The 26,381-nt window shown below is 34.2% G+C and overlaps 1 protein-coding gene and 1 long non-coding RNA gene across 7 annotated transcripts; one reads left to right on the top strand and one right to left on the bottom strand.

The window, feature by feature from the left end:
- Nucleotides 1-139: 139 nt before the first annotated feature.
- LOC110181171 (uncharacterized) lies at nt 140-24,726 on the bottom strand. 6 transcript variants are annotated; one of them, XM_086832702.1, is made up of 3 exons: nt 24,471-24,726; nt 17,261-18,344; nt 140-3,800 (listed from the first exon to the last, which is right to left on the bottom strand). In XM_086832702.1, the coding sequence occupies exons 2-3, from the start codon at nt 18,137-18,139 to the stop codon at nt 2,442-2,444; spliced, it is 2,238 nt and encodes a 745-aa protein (XP_086688828.1). In that variant the 5' UTR covers nt 18,140-18,344; nt 24,471-24,726; the 3' UTR covers nt 140-2,441. The 6 variants fall into 6 exon arrangements, with proteins under 6 accessions (XP_086688828.1, XP_086688832.1, XP_086688833.1 ...); XM_086832706.1 differs by lacking the exon at nt 24,471-24,726 and adding an exon at nt 22,291-23,328; XM_086832707.1 differs by lacking the exon at nt 24,471-24,726 and adding an exon at nt 22,014-23,063.
- LOC147643686 (uncharacterized) lies at nt 23,440-26,381 on the top strand. The gene is made up of 2 exons (XR_015271689.1): nt 23,440-24,729; nt 24,986-26,381. It is a non-coding gene; the product is annotated as an uncharacterized LOC147643686 (long non-coding RNA).

Raw genomic sequence — 26,381 nt, 5'->3', positions numbered from 1 at the left:
CCAGTTGAAAGCAGTGCTTCTAAAATGGTGAGCGCTTCCTTAAATATTTGAAAACTTTGACAAATTTGTTTAAAATTTAAATCAATTAAAAAATACCAACTTTTACTAAATTCTAGACCAGAAAAAACAAGTAACACCATTTACAATGCTTGTCAGACAAATAGGTACACACATTTATTTATGTTTTTTTTTTGTTTTTAGCTGCTGTTTAAACATTCATAAAAAACGAATTTTGGTTTACACTTCTTTGTTTCATACGCACACTCTCGGTCACATCACCCACAATTCTCGCTAATTTTACAGACAATTAATTTATACATACACACACGCATAATTTGCAATTATATTTGTTTTTTTTACACTTTTGACTATTGTGTTTCGGTTTTGGACATTTTGTTGTTTGTTTTGTATTTTTTCTAGGCTAAAAGGTAAAAACTAAAGGCTAAAAAACGCAGCAGCAAACAGCAAAAAGCCGAGCTGTCTCTCTCTCCTCTCTCTCTATTGTTTATGTGACTAACTAATTTGCCCATTAGGTATACACATACATATATATTTTTATGTATATTTATATATATATTTTATATAAATTAATCCAATATTTTTGTTTTTTTTTTGCTCTGCTTTGCTTTGCATATATATATAAAAATAAAAGCTACTTAAATATTATGCAAAAATCATCATTAGGACCTAAAAAAAATATAAACACAAAAAATATACAATGTTTAGCTTTTGTTGTAGTTGGTTTTTTTTTTTTGTTTTTTGTTTCATTAACGAACTAGTGACGACAATATCAGTATTTTGTATAATATTTACTTTGTTTTTACTTTGTTTTGTTGGTTGGTTGGTTTCAGTTTGTTGGGTTTGGATTTGGTTGGACTGTTTTTTCGACGACCAGACTTAAGTGACTAAAAAAACATTTCTGTTTCAAAATAAGGTACAATGATATATTTATATATATTTATATCCATTTTTACATATAGGTTTTTTTTTGCACAATTGCCTTTTCCCCATATTTCTCTCTCTTGGGGGAACTTCGAGTTACAGTAATGCCCAAAATTTTGGAGCTTGACTTTTTAGCAGCCGCTTTTTCCTTGTCTTTACAATAGTTTTTCTTTCTCTTTATTTTATATTTTTTGTATAGGAGCGAGGTCTATATATATATATATATAGATGTATATATATCGAGCTGGAACAATCAGCCATCAGATTACGCCTTGAAGTGGACGATCGATCTCGAAACTTCTATTAGAAATCTATCTAAAACATGGCAAATGCTTTGCTTTCTATTCTTGATATATTATTTTTCTTTGCGGTAGTAGTGTGTATATAAGTAATACTGAGATTCTGCTAGTTAGATGTCTCAGGACCCAGACCCAGTCTAACCCTATCTAGTATCTATGTATGTATGAATCTATGTATTTTAATGTACTTTAATATTGAAGTTGTGGACAAAAACGAAACTCTGTTTGTTTATGTAGAATAGAAAGTAACTTTGGTTTGTGTTCTATGTTTGTTTGTTGTATTTTTTTATATATAGAGAGAGAGGGGAGACATGCTAAATTGGTAACAAAATATTAATTTAAACCAATAACTTTCCTCAAAAAAATTTAAAAGATTCAAAGTAAATATTTTCTATTTAATGTTAGGAGGATAAAAGTTACAATTGTTGGAACTTATAGTTCCTTTTTTTGGAGAATCAAATTCTTGTGAATATTAATTTTAAATCTAATTAAAAATCAATTGTTTGCTATTTTATTACAATAAAATAAGCAGAGGTGCCCAAGAAATCACTTAAGATTTTAAATCAATTTTAAAATGTGTCAAAAAGTCACAAACAATTTAGAAAAAGTAAAACTATAAAATATAAAGCCCATTTTATAACGTATTTTAAAATAGATTTAGGTTCGTAAACTAATTCATTATCATCTCTGCATATATTTTAAAATATTAAAAAAAAAACCTGTTAAAATCTCTCCCCTCACTCTCTTTTCTCTAGCTCTCTCATATATGTAAGTACCATTTCTCCAACCTTTCTCCAACGTTTCCCCAACCTTCTTCTAATCTCTCCAGCTAAGTAACACTGCCCCCTTTTTCTCTTACCATGCTTTTTTTTGTACAAAATGGTGACCCCGGTGGATTCCTGGCCAAAAAACTAAATATAAGTTGTACTCTGTGTTTTTTTCTGTATTGGTTTCTGTTTCTGTTCTCTCTTCGCTATTTTTCTCTCTGTGTATTGACTATTTTCAAATGGAATTGGATTGCATCTCCCTGCATCACCTTCATTTGCCATGCTGTGCGGCCAAACGGATTTTGCTTAAACCCATACCAAAGCCCAAACCGAGTCCTGTGCCCATTCCCATTTCCATGCCCATGCCCATTGCCATTCCCGCACCCGTTGTAGTCGTTGTCGTTGTCGTCGTCCACTTCTTGAGGCGCCACTGTCACTTGGGCTGAATCCTGGCCGAACGTTCCAGCTCATTAAACTGTCCATAGTAGAGCACCTCACTGATCAGCTTCTCGGCAATGATCCGTTGCGTGCGATCCATGGTCCTTAGCTTGAGGGACACATTCGAACCGATAAAGTCACAATCATCACGATTCAGGGATTCGGCATAGAAAGCGGAGGCTGCCACAGCCGCTTGGGCGGAAACGCTGCTCTTGATGTGTCCCGGACTGGCCGCTGATTCGGTGGCCTCATCATTATCCGGATCGGGTTCCTCGCCATCGGACATACTCTCCCGGGAGCCAAGCAGGGAGCTCATTAGCATATGACCCGCTGCCGCAGCAGCTGCTGCACTCGAGGAATTGGTTAATTTTCGCATATTGAGTGGCATAACAACGGCAGGTGTTTGACTTGCATCACTATTCTGCGGTGGCAGCACAAAGGCACCAAAATTGGCCTTGGCCTGAGCCACCCTCAGATCCTGGGCCATGTCCACCAGTTGCAGGCGACTCTCCTCACCCGCCGAACTGTACGAACGATGGGATTCCGGTGGCGGTGGTGGGGCAGCTACACCCCCAGTAGCCTGACCATGGAAGTAATCCACCAGCTCTTGCTTAATGTCCAGATCATCATGGCCATGGCCATGTAACTGCGAGACATGTTGCTGCTGCTGCTGCTGGTGTTGCTGCTGTTGCTGCAGATGGTGCTGGTGCGGGTGTGGATGATGGTGCAGCTGCTCATGGGCCTGCCTGGGTGTGGCAGCTCTTCCACCTCCACTGGCTGGACTATTAAGCAGGTGATTCTTGTGCGCCTCATGCATATTGGTGTTGGGTATGGGACTGCTGCCAGCTTCGCTGAGAGTCCTCTCGGAACGCAAGGGATCGCTGGGTGGATCATTCGCCTCTCGACTGCTAGAGCCTCCTCCGCCGCCGCCGCCGCCTCCTCCTCCGACTTCTCCAATACTGCCACCGCCTCCGCCGCCAGGTCCAGAGCCAGGACCACCGCTTGCCGGCGATCGTCGCTCCACTTTGGCCGCCAATTGGCCCAAGGCCGCTGCCGCTGCCACATCCTCCTTGGTGTTATTATTATCCTCATTATCCGATGTGTCCATCGTTTTCAGCGGACTCTGCTGGAAATCGCTGGAACTGCTGCCACCACCTCCTCCTCCTCCACCACCACCCACACCATGATAGCTCATGGGCAGGGGCACTCGGAGCTGCTGGGGCGGGGGTCCACTTCCTCCGCGATCGGATCCACCGCCACCGGAACCCGATATCGGCGGCGAATACTGACCCGCCGTATTCCAGCTGTCCAGCGTCTGACTGCTTGCTATCAGCATGGGGATATTGAGGCCCATCTGGAAGAAAACAAAACCGAAAAAAACTTTAGAGATAAGGTAAATTTCTAGAGGGGAATAGAGTATAGGTTTCAGTGTCCAAAGGTCTCTTAAACTAGCTCCTGACTTTTCGTCATCGTGACGCAGTCGAAAAAGATTGGCCCATCAAGATAATACCAGCCACTTGAGAACTAATATTGTGACCATAAAGTTTGGTGAAGAAAAACCATTAATTAAGAGCTTACTAATTAGATTAAAAAGCTCTAACATTGCCTTTTAAATTTGTTAAATCAAAAACTAATTGTCTAAAAGAATGTAGTATAATGTACAACAAGTTACTAGTGGATTATAGCATATTTGCCATTAATTATCCAACTCCCTTGTTAAAATTAAAACCAAATAGGAAAATAACTAAGGCAAAACTCATCATCTTTTTCATTTTTAGATTTACAAATATTATTTTACATTAATATTATATTTATTTAAGAGAAATCTAGTGCACACATGGCGTATACTTAACGTGAAACCCTTAAATTAAGTATACGCCATGTCTTACGAGGGAATAGTTTACAAATTTATAATGATATTTATTTCCAGTTCCAGATCAAGTTTAGCAATTAAATTATAACATCCAATCGGAAATTGATCAAAACTAAGCTTTAAATATTCAATATTTAAACATGTTTTTATATTAAAATTTGTTTGACTAAACAAAGTTTAAAATACTCAAAACGAAACCAAACGAGCATTAATTAAAATGTAATTTTTTATAAGGGTAATAAATATGCATACTCAATTTTAAACTTAAAAAATTACAAATTTGATATATTTTTAAAAATTATGATCTGTATGATCATTAATTAACTATGATCAGTAAGAATCTATTATCAGTAAATAACTCTGAACTATAAGTATCTATGACCAGTAAGTAACTATGATTAGTAATTAACATTGAACAGTAAGTAACTATGACCAGTAATTACCTATGACCAGTAAGTATGTATGTATGATCATTTACTAACTTTGAACACTAATAAACAATGACTTGCAACTTTTGTAACACAACACATTTCTAAGACGTGGCCGGCAGCAGTCACTTCGTTCCGGGGATGTTAGAACAAGTTGGGAATTATATGCCCTGATGTGTCAGATGTGTTTTGGAACAAATTTAAGCTATTTGAATGAAACTATGGTGTTATTCTTTATATCTTTACAAGTTTATAAATCAGAGCATGCCGAATCGGTGGACTATATATACATATATATATCTGACATAGGAACAATCGGACAATTTATAGAACTATGATCAGTAATTAACTATGACCACTAATTAACTTTGAGCACTAAGTAACTATGAGCAGTAACATAAGTAACTCTGAACAGTAAGTATCTATAGCCACTAATTAACTATGACCAGTAATTACCTATGACCAGTAAGTATGTATGTGTGATCATTTACTAACTTTGAACACTAATAAACAATGACTTGCAACTTTTGTAACACAACACATTTCTAAGACGTGGCCGGCAGAAGTCACTTCGTTCCGGGGATGTTAGAACCAGTTGGGAATTATATGCACAGATGTGCGAGATTTGTTTTGGAACAAATTTAAGCTCTTTGAATGAAACTATGGTGTTATTCTTCTATATAATTTTACAAGTTTATAAATCAGAGCATGCCGAATCGGTGGACTATATATACATATATATATCTGACATAGGAACAATCGGACAATTTATAGAACTATGATCAGTAATTAACTATGACCACTAATTAACTTTGAGCACTAAGTAACTATGAGCAGTAACATAAGTAACTCTGAACAGTAAGTATCTATAGCCACTAATTAACTATGACCAGTAATTACCTATGACCAGTAAGTATGTATGTGTGATCATTTACTAACTTTAAACACTAATAAACAATGACTTGCAACTTTTGTAACACAACACATTTCTAAGACGTGGCCGGCAGAAGTCACTTCGTTCCGGGGATGTTAGAACCAGTTGGCAATTATATGCACAGATGTGCGAGATTTGTTTTGGAACAAATTTAAGCTCTTTGAATGAAACTATGGTGTTATTCTTCTATATAATTTTACAAGTTTATAAATCGGAGCATGGCGAATCGGTGGACCATATATACATATATATAGCTGCCATAGGAACAATCGGACGATTTATAGAACTATGATCAGTAATTAACAATGACCACTAATTAACTATGAACAGTAATTAAGTATGATCAGTCAGTTTCTATTAACACTAAGTAACTCTGAACAGTAAGTATCTATGACCAGTAAGTAACTATGATTTGTAAGAATCGATGACCAGTATGAATGTATGATCAGTAAGTATCTATGGTCAGTAAGTATGTATGTATGATCATTTACTAACTTTGAACACTAATAAACAATGACTTGCAACTTTTGTAACATAACACATTTCTGATACTTGGCTGGCAGAAGTCACTTCGTTCCGGGGAGGTTAGAACCAGTTGGGAATCATATGCACAGATGTGCGAGAAGTGTTTTGGAACAAATTTAAGCTATTTGAATGAAACTATGCAGTTATTATTTTATATAATTTTACTAGTATATAAGTCGAAGCATGGCGAATCGGTGGACTATATATATATAGCTGCCATAGGAACGATCGAAAATTTTAAAGAGAAATGTATTATAACTTTTCCAGTTTTCAACAGATTTTCACCTAATTTAATAAATACCCATTATATATTAATCTACCATTTTTATGTAAAATTTTATGAAAATCGGATGTCTATATCATATTGCTGAAATACAAACGATCGAAAAAAAAATAGAGGAAAATGTTACATTTAAAATCTGTAGCTGCTATAGCTCTGTAATAATACAAATATAGTCTGCCATTTACTGACTGTTCCTATTACCCCAATATATGCAGTATAAGCACAGATTTGTTTATCTTTTACGTCCTTATCTCTTATCGAAGAAGAGAGTCTCTTTATAGACCCGATAGCACTGCCAAACCCGTTTCATAAGTGTGAATCTAATAAATTCTCGAGATAGCAATGAAATTAGATTTTGAGAACTAAATAGTAATGATGACTATTTAAGAACATTTAACTAATCATGTGAACTTGGTTATTATTAAGGTCTTATGTTTAACTTTTGGGATAATCATGATGAATAGGAATTCTAGTTTTTTATATACATATGTATGTATATAAATAAAATATTATTGATTGGAACAGAGAAATAAACTATTCCGAAGTTTGTACTTTGAGTTTTTTATTACACATTTTTGAAAGATTTATAAAACATTTAAAAGAAATGAACTAACACTTTAATTTTAATTTTAATATTTAGGATTATACAAATATTTTTACAAATATTTATACTTTCAACCATTGACTATTTTAATTTTAAGTACTAGATAATTAAAAGTTTGCCAAATAATAGCAACACAATAATTTTAAAAAGTCTAACTTTATTTCATTTATTTATATTTATTGAATATTATATCAATTAAACAAAACCTTTTCGATATTATATTTAATATTCATTATAAGTTAGTCAATTAAATAATTATCAGCATTATAAAGCTCATTTTATTTGCATTTCAATTCAAGCTGAAATTATTCTAATTCTAGTCTGTGATTCCCGGAGAAATTTTATAATTTATTTGTTTACTTCTTTTTTTTTAAGCAGCACATTCCAATGCCGGTCAAACCCCCTGGCAAAAGTTGATTTGGTTAATTTTTTTTTCTTAAAAACATTGTTAAAGTAAATGCAAAACATAAATTTAAAAGCCTGAAAGCACGAGAAGATTGACCAAATTATGGTAATATTTGGTAAATAAATAATAATTTTGACTTTTTCAATGGTCAAGCAAGCGCTGAAATCGTGTTATTGTTTTCTTTGTTTTTGTTGTTTCCCATTTTTTTTTTATATTGCAAACACACGAAGCGATCAAAACAAATTAGCAGACACACGCACGCACACACAACAAAACAACAATAACACAGAGAGAGCGAGAGAGATAGACACACACGTGGACAGGTGGCAAAGTGCGCGAAGTTTTCAAACAAACGCCCCCTGCCCCCCTTTAACCCACTGAATGCCGCAAAAAAAAAAAAAAATAATAATAATAATAATAATAATAAACTTACGTTTGATGTGTTTGTCGCTGCCGTTTGCTCTGAGGGAATTCTACGGTGAATCCCCGGGGATCGTAAACTATTACTATTATTATTGTAATGCATTTTGTCTTGTTTTTAGAATGAATAACCTTTTTTTTTGTTGTGTGTGCGAAAGCTACGACAACGCGACTCGGAACTCGTAATATTTTTGACCGAAAATTATTCTAGCGACGTAGTAAAAATTTTCGAATGAGCAGAGAGCGGGAGAGAAAAAAAGCTACGATTTTAAGAGAACTAAAAATGTGCTCCAAGTCTAAAAGAGAGAAAGAGAGAGAGAGAAGGTTGTTGTTGATCTTTAAAGAGTGGGTGAGTCACAAAGAGACACATTAACGGTGTTTTTTTTTGATATGACATTTGATATGTAATATATTTGCTTAGGTTTCATTTTATATTCTGCTATTTAATTTATTTAAGCCAATTTAAAGAAATTAATTAATTTTAAAAATAAATAATATTATACTATTTTTGTTTAAAAATTTTAAAGATATTAATTATCATAAAAATGATATTTTAAAGATCATTTAATAACACATAAATGTTAAATTCAAATGTACTAAAATTATTTTAATAAGAAATGTAAAACTTTTAAAATATTACGTCTTTAAAGATGTTAAGATTTAATATAAAGCTCTTTAATAATAATAATAATATAATTATTTAATATCTATTATGTTTTGATTGGAGTTGTCTATTACATCATCCCTAAATCTAGTAAAACGCACCGAACCCAAAATAAACATATTCAATATCAATATCCCCCAACTTTTGTTTGTTGTTCTTTTTTTTTTGTGCGAAATCTTTTGCAAATGTCAGCATTAGTTAGCAGAGAGAGCTTCTCAGCGAAAGAGAACAACCTGCTTAGAATACTTCTGTGCTTAAAAGAACCAGAAGAAAGAGCAAATGTAAAGGGGATGACTTAAGAGAGAGAGAGAGAGGTCTAGAGAGGGCTTTTAATGATCAGCCACCGAAGACGACGACGGCATTAGCATTAACCTACCCCACGTTTGAGGCCAACAACAACAACAACGGCAATAAAGTGTTTAATGGTCAAAACGGTGATCAAAGCAAGCGCTCATTCTCTTTCCTGTCTGCCCTGCTATCCCGCTCTGTCTGCTCCGATCTCTTTGCCGCCTCTCCCCCTCTTTTTATTTCATGTCTGTCTCAATTGTGGCGCCTAGAACTTTCCAGTGACAAAAACAAAAGAGATTGAATAACCTAAAATATAAATAGCTTATTTACTGATTTTTCCTTTCATTAATTAATTTTAAAATTTCCCCCAAATAATTTTTAAAAATCAACAATTTAAATGGAAATGTTGCTGTTTGTTTATTGGGGCATTTCCCAAGAAAAAGAATTCAACCTGCTCTGTTTATTTGTTGTTATTATTGTTGTTTCTGCATTTGCTGCTGTTTTTAAGTTTCCTCAACTGCGAACCCCCGCCCACCCCTCCCCCAACGCCTTCCCACCTCCCCTCTTACGACTGCTATTATTATTGTTGTTGCAGCTGCTTTTGTTGTTTACGCATTCAGAGCAGAGTGTGTGTGTGTGTGTCCGTTGTGTGCGTGTTTGCATGTCTGTATTATTATTTTGTTAAAGCAAATAAAATAAAACAGACAAGAGAATGAACTCGCTTGCTAGCTCTTCCACTCTCTCTCTCTCCCACTCTCTCCCACGTGTGTATGTTTGTAAGTGTGAGTGTGTGTGCAACTGAAAAATGTAAACAAACTGATTATCATCCAATCCAATGAATAAATAACACACAATACAAACTACGCGTCGTCGTCGTCGCTGTTTCTACTCCTTTGGCACGAAATGCGCTCTCCCCCCTCTCTCTCTCTGTACCCCCAACCTGTGCCTCCTTCCACATACCTTTTCTCTTCGTCCGCCCTCTTTCTTTCTCCTTCCCTTCACCGCACCTTTCTCCTTGTCGGCCCATTCACAATTGTCGCGAGCTCCCTGTGTCCAAATTTGCAGTGGAACTTGCCTAGAACTTCAAGTTTTTACTTTATGATATTATTTCTTTATTATATTATCCCGGATATTATTTAAATACTTTTTTTTAATAAATATCATAAAATATAAATAAAATATTAGTTTTATATAATTTATTCACCTAAATTGCTTCTAGAATGTGTTAAATTAAATTATTTTAGTAACAAAGATCAATGCAGAAAACTAATAACCATTGGAATAACAAATTAATATGAACTAGTTTATGATAATAACCATCACCCTAATCCCAGAAACATAAGTTTAAATTCCTTAAATTGTTATAAAAAATATATACCCTAAATTTCTAAAAATTATCTTTTTGATATCCAACCCATAGAAACTCCACTGTATCCATCTGCTGCGCACGCAAATGTTTTTGAAGTACGATGGCGATATTTTCGCAAAAGCAAAAGCGCATACACCGCAGCGGCAGCGGCGGCATCGGGCAGCAGCAGCAGCAACAACAAAAACATAAACCAAATACGGCGAGTAACTGCTACACTAACATGAAAACCGCAAGCGCAAGCGCCGCACACAAAAGCCCCAAATACCACTCTCTTCCCTCCCCTTCCCACTCCCTGCACTCTAAAATAGGTGGGGGATTTTACACTGGTCGTGGGGAGTCGTAAAATTAACAGTGGAACAAATGGCAATTGCAATTGAAAATGCATTGCGGTAAGCGCCGGTGAATGTCTGATTGAGACAGCGAGAAAGCGTCACTTCTTGGCAGGTGACAATGCAAAACTATCTTTGGGTTTACTTCAAGATCTTGCTAAAAGTTTTAGTATAAAATTTATAGAAAAAAAGGGATTAAGGGATTTCATTTAGAAAAAGGTTTCTAAAGAATTATAAACTTGGTATTTGAATATATTTATACTTTGTTTAAGAAATTCCTTATTTTATATAAAATTATTTGTGGGGTTGATTTTAAATATGTTGATAATAAATATAAAATGTTTTCTTGGTTTATTAAATTTATATTATTCTTTGTAGATGCTCCAAATAGAAATAAATTTTAAAATATGGTTAAATTAAATCTCTTTTAAAAGGATATAATAATATATTTCAAAATACATTTTAGGTAACCTTATAGATACCGGAAACTGGTGAAGCTTAGAATTCTCAAGTTCCTAAATATATAAAACTAGTATTGCCCTTGTCCTTGCATTATTTTTTGGCAATAAGTAGATATCATTATAATTTTTTTTATCGAAAGAATATAAAATGTTAATGAATAAATAAAATGTTATATTTAGATTATTAATAAATACGGAAACTTAATCCCTTAAGCTTGATTTCTTAATAAAGAAATAAAATATTATATTAATAAATACTAAAACTTAATTAGGTAAATATTTCAAGAGAGATTTTTAATTTTTGTCTCAAAACCATCTTTCCACTATTTTCAGTTCCTTTAATTAACTATTCCCTTTTTTCATTAGAACTTGCTTATTTCCTTGGAAACCATCTCCACCCTATTGAACTTTCCCTTATGCTTGCCCAGAAATTCAAAAATTCTTGCATAAGTTTTAGCAAACTCCTTTTTGGGGCAACGTGCGCGTCCCCATGCTTTTCCAACCCACCACCCCCAATGCAAAAAATAAAAAATAAACCCTATCATCGCTATCATCATTATCATCATAGCAAAAACAAAAACAAAAAATAGTAGGAGGAGAAGGAAAAACCATACGCTGCGCGCTTGGCTCTAAACAACTTTGCAATGAATGAGTAAACAAAAACAAACGCCAACTTCGCTGCCGGCGTCGCAGTTGCAGTTTTGCTGCTTATTTGCCTTGCACTTTTCATTCCACCCACCGTCACGGGATGGGGCGGAAAATGGGGCTGGGGGGGGGTAGGTAGGGAAAAATACTAGGGTTATAGGCAATGCAAGGAGAAAACAAAACAACGCGCATTACAGCAACAACAACAACAAAACAGGCCTGATACTCTCGCTACTGTTGCTCCGCTCCAGCAGCAGAAACAATACGAAACACAAACAAGTGAAAATTTACACTAAAAGAAAAACTATTTGAACAAAATTTACTGAAAAATAATATTTTGAGAAAGTTGAAGAAGCAAAGTAATTCAATAGCAAACTGCAAAGGTATATAAGCTTTGGTTGGGAGAAATGAATTTTCTCTTTTTTTTTTAATAAAATTTATTTCCCGTTAAGTAGGTGTAATGTTGTTCGGCCAACTTCGGCGAGCTTCGACCAGTCTTCGGCAGGTTTTAACCAGCCTTCGGCAGGCTCCGATCAGGCTTCGGCAGGCTTCGAACAGCCTTCGGCAGTTTTGAACTAGCGTTTGACAGGCTTCGATCAGTTTCGGCACGCTTCAACCGGCCTTCGGCAAACTACGACCAGCCTTCGGCAGGTTTCGAACAGCCTTCTGTAGGCTTCGACAAGCCTTCGGCAGACTTCGGAAAGTCTTCGACATACCCTTGGTTTGCGTTTGCCTAAAAATCCGAAGCATTATTTGCCTTCCAAACTAAAAATAAGGAATTGCTGAATTAAGAATATATGTAAATGTTACAAAAAAAAATTATATTAACAAAAAATATAGACAAAGAATTATACAATATAGTTAACAATTTTTTATTATTATATTTTTTGTATATTATTAATTAATCATAATTATTTAATTTCACAAGTTAATTTTTTGCCAGTATTGAAGGTTGCGTGGGATCTTAACAGGGGGCGGTGGGTGGCAGATGGGTCGCAGTGCGTGAGTCTAGCTAGCTTAGCCACAACATTGCGGGACAACAAACCCAAACAACAACAATAACAACAACAAAAACAACAATAGCAACTATATTGTTTTCTTCTTATTGTTTTTGTTGGTTTCTTGTTGTTCACTTGTCTTGAGGAAAATACTGCAGAAGCAAAACAATTGCAAAATATGAACAAAAATACATAACAATATGGGGGGGGTGGGTGTTGGGCTGCTTTAGTGGGCGTGCGACGGGGGAGGAGAGAGGGTGGTAAATCCGTTGGTGGGCGGCGTCTAAAAAGGGGGCGTGGGCGGCGTTGTTGGTGCCTGCACACGCAAATAATAATGACGCAGGAACAGAAAAAAAAGAAATAATACTACAACACGAGACTAAAGCCAAAACAAAAAACAAAAAAAAAAAGAAAATCAGGGAAATAAAAGGAAAATAAAAATGGGAGAAAAAAAGCCAGCTGTCTGGTCAGAACCAATCTAATCTTCATCAAACTAAGCAGAAATAAATCCTTAGCATTCAAATTAGTTAATAAGCTTCGATTGAGCTAATTAATCATTGAAATTTTTAAATTAAATATTAAAATAAAACTTTATTAGCTTTCTTGGGGAAAATGCCACTAAAAAAGAATGATATTAGATTATTTTATGCCTTGCTTTAATAATTATATTAACTGTTTCTAAAATAAAGATTACGAGAATGCCTGAAGTCCTGAATTCCTTTTTAAAACCCAAATTCAAGTTAACTATTAGTATAAAATATAATTAAGTAATTTTTAGAAACAAAATAAGAAAATTAGAACCCTTTATTTTAATTCGGTTTAAATACCTTTTCGTTCGTATTTATTTAATTATATATTAACTATTTTTGAACTTTTAATTAAGTTTTATTCGGTTAAAAAACCTTTTAATAATGAAAAAATAAAATGAATTATTCTTTATTATTTATTTAATTATTTAATAATTATCTTTTAACTTTTTTGTTATATTTCTTGTCAGTGCCTGTCACTATTCAGATGGCCATAAATGTCAAAAAGCCTTATGGGAACCACAAAACCAGAAAGCAAAGGTGACATGACTTGGACAAACAAGTTGCATGCATTTAGCCGGGGCCACGCCCCCAAATACCACCCACTCCCACGATGTTGGGGAGCGAAAAACAAAAAACCCGACAAAAAGTCCAGGCGCCAAGTTTTATATTCTCTTTTCCTTGGTAAAAATTTTCATTTGTTTTCCAGAAAAACAGCAGCAGCAAAAAAGCGAACGAAAACAGGCTAGAAGAAGCACCATCTCACCAGCAACAACAACAACTACAACAACTCCTGGCATTTTGTTTTGATAAGTCTGACAAACAACAGAGCGCCAAGTAAAAACAAAAGCTTCCAACGAAGAACGAATCACGCCCGGACAAGGACGTCCCTCCCCCTCAAACCAGAGCCGCCACAGCAAAACATAAGAGGGGGGTCAGGAATACAAGGGGGTGGCGGTGGGGGTGGTAACCACAAAACAAAAACGTCACTACAGCAACAATAAAAACAAGGACCTTCTCCTCCCTAACGTCTAAAGCAAAGTTTTCAAGACTCAAAAGCTACTAGTAGTTAGTAAAATTAATTATTTGTTAAAGTGAGACATCAGCACATACAACTAGAATTAAAATTAATTAAACATAAATAAATTATAGTCAAAATAAAGGAAATAAAAGATAAATGTTCAATTGATAATCAAAATAATAAAATGCATTAGTCTTAGAAGAGTTTACTCCACTAGGCTTAAAAATTTCTTACTCAACTTTTTAAAAAACATTTATTTAGAAATGGAAATGAAATTTTATAAAAACGTAGATTTTTCTTTTAAATCTTAATCCAAAATTTCTTAGCTTTAGCTTTTGTATATCCAGAAATTTAGTTAATTTTTTTGTTTTTTTTTTATATTAATTTATAATTTCCAGATTGCGTAATATAGAAGAAAAATGTTTATTCATATTTAATGTTTTCGTTAAAACTCACATCCTAAAATTAATAGCTCAAGTTTTTGTAGGTTTTAAGATTGGGGAATTTATAGAATAATAATATTTAAATAGAGAATATTTTATTAGGTAATTTTTTTTTATGTCATATCTTAATTTTAAAATACAGTTGTACTTTAACAATAAATATTATTTAATAGATTTAATTTAATTTAGTTTAATTTAGATTTGTCATCTAAGTACACATCCCAAAATTGGTATTAGTAACTGATATAGATCCCGAGATTTAAGTCCTTTCCGATTTGTAAAACAAATATTTTTATAGTTGCCTCTTTTTACAACCCTATGTACAAAAATTGGTAGCTATAGCTTTTAATTTTTTGAGATTTGTTTATTTTTGTAATAATAGAATTAAAGTTTAGTTTAGTATATGAAAGATATACTTATGTATCTATATCCCATCTTCTTATCTCCGTAATTAAAAAAAAAAATACAGTTGTTAAATATTTTTTAACATTTATATTCCTTTCTTAAGTCCACATACCAAAATTGGTAGCCCTAACTGTCTTAGATCCCGAGTTATATACCCTTTTGGATTTTAAAAATAAAAATTTTTATAAATCAAGTTTTCTTGTAACATCTATGGCAAAATTTTTATCTCTGTGTAATACCCTAACCCGTTAATCCTTAAACAAATTATTTCTTCTTAAATAATAACTATACCCTCTCAGTAAGTGTATTCAAAAAAAAAACAAACGGTACCAAATGGAGACCCGAATGAAAGAAAAAACAAAAATCGCTGTAGCAAGTGTAGCAAGCGTCGCTGCCGCTGCCTCAGCCGCTGTCGACGTCGCCGTCGCCAACACATTTCGCCGTGCAAAACAAACATTTCATCATACAGAGCAACAACAATAACAAGAAGAAGGCGAGTAAGAAGAAGAAGAAGAAGAGCGGCGACGAAATGTCAGGGCCCCCCAATACACACCACCACCTCCTCCCCCTCCCACTCGTACACTTTGCTTGCCTGGCGCGACAACGCAAATAAAAACAACAAAAATACCAACAACACAAGCAGACAGACAGAGAGCGAGTGAGGGCGAGAGGGGTGGTGATTGAGGGAGGGGGAGCTGGGGCCAATGCCTCACACACACACCACTGCGCATTTCTAAGAAAAATTTATGCGTAAAATTTTAATTCTGTTTTGATCGTCAACAACAAAAAAGCACACAAGCAAGCGCACACGAATGCCAGAGAGAGAGAGAGAGTGAGTGAGTGTGAGGGGCTGTTGTTGGGAGAGAGAGAGCGAGAGTGGTTGGAGCTTGGCGCTCTGGTGCAGAAAACAGCAAGTCACTTGCGCACATGGTTTTTCTGGCGGTTTCTCTTGCTCTCTCTTCTGCTCAACCGCAAGTCACTCTCTCTTTGGAACAGGCGCACTCTCTCTCTCTCTTTCCATTCAGTACAACTCTCGCTCCCCCCTCTCGCTGATTTCACAGTTAATTCGAGAAGTTGTTTTGATTGAAATTAACACTAGAAACGTTTTTATATATTTCCTCACTTGTCTGTCAAAAATTTCGATTGATAAGAGGCGAAATAAATTCAATCAAAATAAAGAGGAAATTTCGGTTGCTAAGCAAAAATTAAGGCACACGTGTTACATGGTATTTCCTTAGAATTATATTTAATCTAAAATACAAACAAATCAAATATTTTTCCATAGAAAGGTTAAAGGACTTTAGCTTGAATATAAAGTAAATCATTTTTATTTAAACGTAATGATTATATAAAATGCTTGGAATCCCCTTTAATCGCTCGTTTATTGACCTTCTAGGGTTAAGGCTATGTTTTAATTCTAGTTAATTTTTCATCATTTTTCGATTTGGACTTTGATTGTTTAACCAATTGATAAGGGTTTTTTTTACTCAATGAAATAAAAATATGTCATTAATGATTCCTCGTTATATGGCTGACAAGATATTTTTTTGTAATCAATTCCAGTTAATTTGATTACCTTTTGATTAAGTTAATAACCTATTGTACATATATTTTTTTGCAAAGAATTTTCATTGTTTTTCTTTTTGCAGGAAATGAAGAACAGGAGAATTTGGAAATTTTTGAAATTTTTTTACCATAATAAATATAAATATATATATTTAAAATTATAATTAAATTATAGGGACTAAGGATTAAAAAAAAAACACTTGGCACTGCTTTTAATATTCCTTATATTTTTTTCTTAGAGAGTTTTATTAGATATTTCAATATAATTTTTAAATTATTATATCTAAAATCGTTTTTTCTTAATTTTCCCAAGATATTATTTAAAAAATATATATATACATTTTTTTTAAATATAAATATATAAAAAAATACACTTGGCACTGTTTTTAATATTCCTCATATTTTCCTTGGATAGTTTTATTAATATATATATATATATATAATTACATATATATACAATTAAGGATTAGGAAACTAAAACATTAACATGCTGCTTTGAATTTCTTAATCCTTAATTTCCCCTCCTAAAATTTAATGTTCAATCCTAAATTTAGAAACATTTTCTGACTAATCACATAATAAAAACTTAATAATACAAAACAAAAGGAAAGTAAACATTACTCACCGTTCCAAAATATTTCATCTCTTTGGTCTTGATGCGTCTGTGCTGCATGCCGGGCTGTGATCCGTTGCCACCTCCGCCACCCACATTTGCTGCACCACCGCCGTTGCCCGCCGCCGCAATGGTGCCACTCTCGTATGCCGCTGCTGCCACAGCGGCAGCTGCGAGTCCATTTAACCCGTTATGAGCGGCAGCGGCTGCCGATGAGGAGACAGGATTGGGCACCAGATTACTGCCACCGGTGGCATTAACACCTGGCACACCACCACCACCAGCACCACCACCTCCACCGCCACTGAGACTTCCGCCGCCGGCTTCCATGAAATCGAAACGCTTAAAGGCATACCATTTGGACGGATTGGGCTGAATGCCCTGATAGATCTTCACGAACATCTTGTGCTTCTCCCGCCGATATTGGGTTAAGAGCACATTCATCTTCCGCTCGACCTCCGCCTTGCTGCAGCCAAAACGCTCGGCGATCTCTGACCAGGCACGGAAGCGACATAGTTTATCCTTGTACTTGGGATCGGCGCGATTCCATAGTTCCGTATGGCAGCGATACTGTTCAATCAGTTCCAAAGCATCGTCATTGGTCCACTCCATGATCTTGGGTGAGGTGTCACCGCCGCTGCCACCGCCACCGCCCGCTGGGATGCTACCTCCGCCTCCAGCACCGCCGGGCAGTGGTATCAGCAACTGTTGCTGTTGCTGCTGCTGCTGATGTTGCTGCTGCTGCTGCTGATGTTGCTGCTGCTGGGAGTGGTGTTGCAGTGTCTGATGGTGGCTTAAATAAGGATGATGATGATGATGATGATGCACTGTGGGATGCTGATGGGCGGCTGCTGCTGCGGCGGCTACAACGCTGGCCGGATTGAAGTTCATTTGTGGATGCTGCCTGCCTCCCTATACACTATTATAGCTATCCTTTCTTTATAGCCTTTTATCCTTATAATTATATCTAGGCGCTTCTGAAGTATCTTTCAGGGAATGTCACGCGAAATGCACTCAATCAACATCGTCTTTTTGGGTCCTGTCGACTGCGTCTCATTCTCATTCATTGAGCACTGCGTGTATTACTTTTCATTTACTGTTAAAAAATAAAAGAAAAATGTGGGATTAGGATTAAATTTTAGTTAAATAATTTAATGATTTTGGTAAAAAATAGTTGACAGTTTCAGAAAGTAAAAATAATCAGAAGAAATCAATGTTAGAAAGTCAAAAAATCAATGGGGAATATGACCTATATAGAGCTCAAACAATTTTCGGATTTCCTGGATACATACATATGTTAAAGGCTGCAATAATAATATTATTAAAATAAAATATTAAAATAATATTATTTTAATGAAAATATGTTAATTGTACAACAACAATCCCACTAAAATTTCTTGAGCTTGCAACAACAAATTATATGCACATGAAAATTGTTCTCTTTTGCTCATTATTTCAAAGGTTTTGGTTACATAAAATCATATATATTTATAATATCATATTATAAAGATATAAAAAGATAAAGATCTTTGTAACCCTGTCTGATCACCCTTTTAATTTACCTAACCCCTTTCAGACGATTGTATTTCATCCACTTTAAAAAATGTGAATTAAACTTTCCATTCAAGGAAATGCAATGTAATGATATGTATACAATATAAAAATCTAGGAAAACAAGTTTGACTTCAGTTAATACCCTGGGTATTTTATCGTTCTGTTTACTCAGACGCAGGGTTTTTTCCCGCACGGCAAACAATAATGTGATAATGTGACTCATTCACAACACACTCACCATTCACCACTCGAAAACAGAGAAACATTTTTCAGCGAACTGTTTGCGGCCAAATACGTGAGTGGCAATCAAGTCCGATTGGTCATTTATACTATTATTTTTTTGCTCAGTTAACTTATTTGTGCGACGACGGCTGCGGCGAGGTGTTAATCAGAAATGGGGAAATTTTTTAAGACAACAAACTAAGCATGGCCAAAAAAAAAAAACCCAAAAGGCTGAAATCGATCATCAACGAACTGGAAATAGGCCTCTGTATCGGTAGCAGTTAGTTGGACTTGTTAATTGCTGGAATTTTTATTTGATTTGACATCTAATTGATAAACTGAAAGTCTATTGCGAAATTTCAAATGACATTTTATGTAAACATTTAGCAGGAATTTACAAATACGGAAGGGTACATTGAACATTCTAACATTTGAGTTGGAATGTTTGCAAATGAATCTAGCAAATATTTATGAACCTTAATTGTTTGCTATATATAAAGGTTACAAAGCTGGCAATTCTTACATTATATAGTTTTAGGGTAAAGAATATTCTTGAGAACATTAATGACTATATCTTATCAATCCTTCACCTAATTTCACAATGAATGAAAGCTAAGCACCAACTTCATACCTTATATAGCATTGCTTAAAAAAATTTGCTTCCTACAAACACAAAATAAAAATAATGATAAAATAAACGACGACCTCAAGCTTATCTGGTTATACTTATTAGACTATCACTATACCTCTCCAAGGGTAGATTATACCTGAAATTTTATCTGAACCCTGAATGTGACGCAAAATTATGAAATACACAAAAGTTTGCCGTGACGTTGCTATATCTTTTTAAATGTCATCCAATAAATACTTAAGGAAAAACCCGAAACCGATATAAGTATGTATATTGCGTTGTTTTCAGAACGATCTAATGATTCTACGCCATTATATTGAACTTTAAATGATCGACATTTGTAATCTCGACAAACAGTAAAAACAATCGGCATAAAGCTTTTTTCCATTCAGCTATTCCCCTTTTATAATTCCATAGCTAATTTAATTTTATTTATTTTTTTTTGTATAATCAGTTACAGAACACGTCATCGTCTGCCTAGGTCAGTGGCACTATATATGATAGGTATTATATAGCAAGTATACAGTGGCGGGATCTAAGAGGGTTTTTTTTAGATTTGCAACAATGGAATGACTATAAAATTAGAACTACAAACGTACGAGTTCTATAAAATATATTTAAAATCTATTTATATATAAAAGTTAATTTTTTTTAACGAAAATATAAAGACTTTTCTTTTGTAAAAGAAAACTAATCATGATTTTGATCATTTCTATACTCTTGAAGGGTATTATAGGAATTTTTAGGTATTACCAGGCAGTATAACAAAATTTTTCAATTTTTTTCAAAATATTATAAGGGGTTACATCGTTACAATTTTCAAAAAACTTTTTGATATTTTAAATTGAGCTTGCAGATTTATAAACATAATAAATACTAACATAGAAAAGCATTCTGGATTTAAATTTATAAATTTATTGCTTAACTATGAGATTTTTTAACTTTAAATTGACTGTAAAATTTTAATATAAAAATATCAATTATAATTGATTAAAAAAGCGCGAATATTTTAAGATTATTTTTGATCGATTTCCGATTCTATTTAATCAATTTTAATATATTTTCACCCCGGAAATGCAAAAATTAAATTCACTAAAATTTGTATTATTATTGATATAAATATCCAATATCTACCCAAACAAAACCATTAGTTTTTTTTTAAGACTAATCGATCATTATTTTGATATTTTTTTTGTTACTTTATTAAAATAACATATGGCATTTTACCCACCGAGAAAATGTTTAGACCCCCTTCGTATAAATTCTGGGAATGCCACTGATAATAAAAATCTAGATTTTGCTTCGGAATAAAGTCCCGCAGTGGATGATAAAGCAGATTCTGATCGGAATTAGCATTTTGACGTGCAACTTTTGTTTAACGAAAATGTCGCAATTTGTGCGAGCGGAGAAAATTCTGTCAAGAAAAGGTGTAAGTGTGTGTGTGTGTGTGTGTGTATTGTGTATGCGTGTAAATGTCACAAGTCAACAGAAAAACAGAAGCAGAAGGCAACAACAAACGATAACAAAGATGGCAACAAGGCAACTTTGCTCGCGCCTCGTCATTCACAATAGACGGAAGTGTATTTCGCACACAAACACACACTAGCACACACTAGCACACATAATCTACACCAGGGACACGTGCGCTTTCACTCGCACCAACACTAACGTAAGTAAGAGACGCGTACTATGCGGCATCTCGCTTTTACATCAATCTTTGTCGAACGTAAATTTTTTTTTTTTTTATTTCGCTTCCTGGTCTCTCGGGCGTCGAGCGCAATTTGCTTTACGTTTTAGCACTTGTCGTATGTATTTACACTAAACAAAGGCGGACAAAATATTAGCACTAAATTACTAAGCACTCTAGATACGATTTGTCAGATGATACAAAAGATTTCAAAAAGCTACCAAATAACGGGTTAGTATTAGAAAAATACACAAAGGAGTGGCGATCGTGAAATATTTTAAGGATCACTTTATGAGATGTGGCGCCCAACAAGGACTTTTTTGAAAATTTTCAAAACTTTTCGAAGAGCTAATAGAGTTCAAAACGATTTGCGAATTTTTTCGTAAATTTTTAACAAAACTTTAAATTATAAAAGGCTTGTAAATCTTTGTTTCCAAATTAAATATGTAAATTAAATAAAATACTGTCATTAAAATAAATAATTAAATAAATTATATAATAATAATAAAAGTAAATATTTTAAATCAAATTTTAATGCATATTTTACCAAAATCAATAAACAAACTGTTTATAAAAGTATCTTAACTTCCTGAAACTAATAAAAGCTTCATAACTGTAAATTCCTTAAGAGGTTCGAATTTCTAGAGCTATTAATTTGATCGCAACTGTACCCTTATGCCTTTGTGTTTTAGCACACAATTTAGCACGAATAATTTCATGAAATAAATTGTTTAGTAATCGGTTTTTATTATATTTATTTTTTCTTTGCGACAAAGTTCGAGAAATATTTCTTTTTGCGCAGATTGCGACGCTGCGCAAACAGCTGGATGAATCATAACGGTAAACTCATGGCGCACACATACACACACACATACACACACACATACACAGGAGTTGGAAAGAGAGAGGGAACATAGATAAAGAGAGAAAGAAAAAGAGGGAAAAAACCTTAATTTGTTTTTAGTTCAGTTTTTGCGTGTGGTTTTCTTGTTTTATTTGCCTTGCGTTGTTTTCTTTTAAATGTTTAGTTGTTTGCTTTTGTTGTTTGCGCCACACTCTGCGTCAATTTTTAGACGCGACACATTTTGGTCTATTTTTAGAACTTGTTTTTTACGCCACGCTGCTTTTTTACGCACTTTCGCACACACACACACATTGGCTTTAGGTGTTTTTCCAATTATTTTCCGTTATTACTTGGAAATTGGGAATTTTTTAACAATCGTTTTATTTTATTTATTGCTTGGCTACGTTTTTGGTTTTCCCATGCATTTTGTCTGTTCGGCCTCGTTGTATTTTTAAGTAGCACAGTTTTGGGGGATTTCCTTGGAAGTCTGCGGTTGTTTTTTTATTTGCTATTTTTTACTGATTGCGTTTATAGATTTTGTGGGTCTTTTATTTTTTTCACTAAAAATTCATTTGCATGCTAAAAATTCATTTGTCCCGGGAGATTTGATTTGTTCTTTGATTCCCGGTAAAGGTGAGTTGGGATTTTTATCAGGAACTTTGAAATGTCAACGTATTTTTTTTTATTGTCTTGTAATGTGAATGTGAATCACGTGAAATTGCTTAGATAGCTGGTTTTTTTTATATAGGAAGTTTATTTTTAAATTGATGTTTTGTGTGTTTAAGAGCTTTAATGTGTTCTCTTGGGACTGAGTTTATTTTTAATTGGAATTGCTTACACTTTATATTGTTGAATCATTGAATTACAAATTTATGAATATATTTATTTTTAATATAAATTTATTTATTTGTAACTCCATTACATAAATATGTTTACGATTTTGCTTCCAATGTTTAATTATACTTTTAAATAGCTTTTGGTCACACTTTTTATTGTAGAAAGTAATACCGTTTTTAGATAAACATTTTATTTCCACAGTCTCTTGATTTTTTTATTATTTGCCCAATTTAATTTACAAACTTCTTTCATCAGACATCACACCATTTTGAATTCGTTAAAAAACGCTGCCAAAATAAAACGGTCTGAATCAGAAAACGTTGAATTTGCATAAAATCCATGTTATCCACAATTTAGTTTGTTTTCGTCTTTTGTCATTTCTTTTTTTTTTTTTTTTTTTTTTTTTTTGAATGCAGAAGAAGACGATGAAGGCGGAGAGGCCGAAACAAATTAAACAACGCAAAAAGTAAACAACATCCAAAAACGAAATTGAGCACAGAAACTTAAAAATACATTTCAAGGCGCGCGGCGGGCATGAAATAAAAAACAATTTACAATCGCTCACACAACACAAACACACACACACATGCTATAACGCGTATTGAAATAATTTGTAAAAAACACTTTTTTTATGAAATATTTATTTGTTTGCTCAGTGGTTCTGTTTTTGCGTGGTTTTTAAAAACCACAATCTCTGAAATATTTGTTTGTTTTTCGGTTTTTAGTTATTGTTTTGAACATTTTTTTTCATTGCACAACTAGAAATGTTTTAATTTTCGTAAGTGTTGAGGGGTTTACACGAGAGTGTTTTAAATCATTTCTTTTTAAAAAGATATCCTTTATATTGTTGATTTTCCTTTATGTATTTTCTGTTTTTAATTTAAGCAGGTTTTAATTTTAAAAATAATTTGTTGAAAGAATTTTTCATATGATATTAATTTGCTTTAAAAAATTCCATTTGTAAATTCAGGATTAGTTTTTGAACACTTAAAACATTGTCATCAGATTCGTATTTTTACAACACAGGATTTTTGTTTTTCAGTTCTTATTAATTTATATTTTTATCTTTTCTGTTCTTAAATTCACCTTCACCATTAATTTATTTATTTGCACATCTCCAATTTTTATTATCCTTTCGAATCTTGATTTAACTTCAAACAAACTTTGATAAGAAATGTAAATTTTATATTCCTTTTGTCGTGTTTCACTTAAAACTTGCTAAACACACTTTTTGTTCTAATTAAAATCTTCTTTGTTCCTGTTTTAATTTCGATTTGATTCCGTTCAGTTTCCTTGAATTTCAGATATAATTTTGCTACTGACATTCGCAGTTCCGTTATTTGTTTAACAAACAATGAGGAAGAGAGAGGAGGAATAGGAGGATGTGGCCAAAACAAACATTGCCTATCCCGCTCTCTCTCGTAGCCACACACACACAACTATTTACCGCTATTTCGGAGGCGCTGTTGCGCTTTTACACTGCTCCGTATTCCGTATTCGTATTCCGTTACGCGCGCAATTGGTACTATAGCTTCACCGTTATTCGTATTACAACCGCTCGCAAGCACCGTCTGCTAGCGTCTGCGTCTGTTTCCCGACAAACACCGACAAACCTATTGGCATCGATTTGTAAACGCACCGACTGCGACTGAGGCAGCACGGCATCGCACAGTGGGATGTGAACCCAAAAGTAGCGATCAAATCTGGTGAGTATACATATTTTTAATGGAGATCTTTTTCTTGGGTATATGGTTGATTTATGAGTTACTTTTGTGATTTAGATTTCTTTTTCATAAAGATAAAATTTTAATGTTAAATGTAATTTCTTAAGAAATAGTTTGTTATTTTGTTTTATTTAATTTTGATTATTATTTATATTTTCAATAAGAGGAAGAACTATTGCATTATTCTAGCCTTTGTTAGTTCAAGGAGCAAGTAATATTTATCACCATTTCGTTTGAGGTTGCAAAAACCCCACTGTTCCTTGGCTGTGGCGTCGACAGTGTCGCTGACAGTGGCGCTGGCAGAGCATTGAAATGAGCACAACACACAGCGGCGGTGACGACGGCGGCAGCGGCAGAAGCAGAGTAAACAGTTGTTTCGTGGAAAAACAAAACGAACATCGTAATGAAGTTCTCTTTGGCCTGTTGTGAAATTCTACGGTGCTTTGTCATGCTTAAAGCAACAACAAAGGAGTGCGCTAAGCGGGAGGGGGGCGTGTGGTGGGTTGCCAGGGAAGCAAGCGGGAGGCGGGAGGCGGGAGAGTTGGTGAGATTGAGAGAGAGAGTGCGCGCCAAAAACGAAAAACAAAAGCAGACTTACAGTGGTGGTCAAAACAGTAGCAATCGGATTCGAGATGTTTCTTTGGACGTTAGTGTTTTGACAGCTTTTTTCACACATTTTTATTTCCTAATTAAGTGTAAGTAAATATGCATTTAACAATATAAAAATTCCGTCAAAATTTAATAAAAAACAAACCCGAATACAGCGGCAGTAAGAGAGCATAAATTCCCTGATTTCTTTTGTTTTTCTTATTTTACTGTCATCTTTGGCGACCTCTGCTGTATGAAGGCTGACTGCGATGCCGGCGTCGACAGCGCAGTTGTTTTGATAAAGAGAAAAAGAAACACGGCGGCAGCAACAACAAAAAACGGGTGGTGAATTGTTGGAGAAGGGGGATGTAGAGATGGAGAGATGAAGAGATAGAGAGGGAATGAGAGACAGACAGGGGGGGGAAGACCGCTTCTTGGGCCGCACACACACACACCAACACACGCGAGCAGCCGAGTCAAACAAACAAATAAAATGTGAAGCAGAAATGGCAAAAAATTAAACAAACAAGTAGACAGGAGCGGTTCAGCGCAAAAACCGAGTTGAACGAACGGAGGTCGTCACAAAAGGCGAAAAAAACGCCGAAAAAAAACAACAATAATAATCAAAACCGACTTCGCGCCAAAAACGAAACCGAAACGATATTTGTACTACGTCGTAGTAAAATTCCTAAGGCAAAAACAAAAAAAAAAAAATAAAAGAAAGAAACCGAAATGGTGTTACTTTGATATGAAAAGAAAGGTTCATTCACGGCAAGCGAATAAAATTAAGTCAATAATTTAATTTAATTTCAATTAACTTTTCTTAAAAGTTATATATTTTACTAAAGATGTTTCCATTTATTCATCCGGCCCCTTACGATTTATGTAACTGAAGCTATAATACCCTGGAAGGATAAACAAATGTTACATTTAAAATATTTAATATTATTTAGACGTTAATTTGGCAAGATTTCGGCTTATTTTTAATTTTTAAAAAGCGTTTTAGATTTGTTAAAATAAATCTTTTTGGTCTCATCTAAATCCTG

This window comes from Drosophila serrata, unplaced genomic scaffold (assembly GCF_035046125.1).
Source record: "Drosophila serrata isolate PLE 108 unplaced genomic scaffold, ASM3504612v1 contig_249, whole genome shotgun sequence".
Taxonomy (NCBI): domain Eukaryota; kingdom Metazoa; phylum Arthropoda; class Insecta; order Diptera; family Drosophilidae; genus Drosophila; species Drosophila serrata.
This window is presented reverse-complemented; position numbering and strand designations above follow the sequence as displayed.

Excerpts from the sequence above, each read along its gene's own strand:
- LOC110181171 (XM_086832702.1), bottom strand. The coding sequence starts at position 18,139 with ATGAACTTCAATCCGGCCAGCGTTGTAGCCGCCGCAGCAGCAGCCGCC. Across the intron at positions 3,801-17,260 it reads AGATGAAATATTTTGGAACG|ATGGGCCTCAATATCCCCAT; the intron begins GTGAGTAATGTT and ends GTTTTCTTCCAG.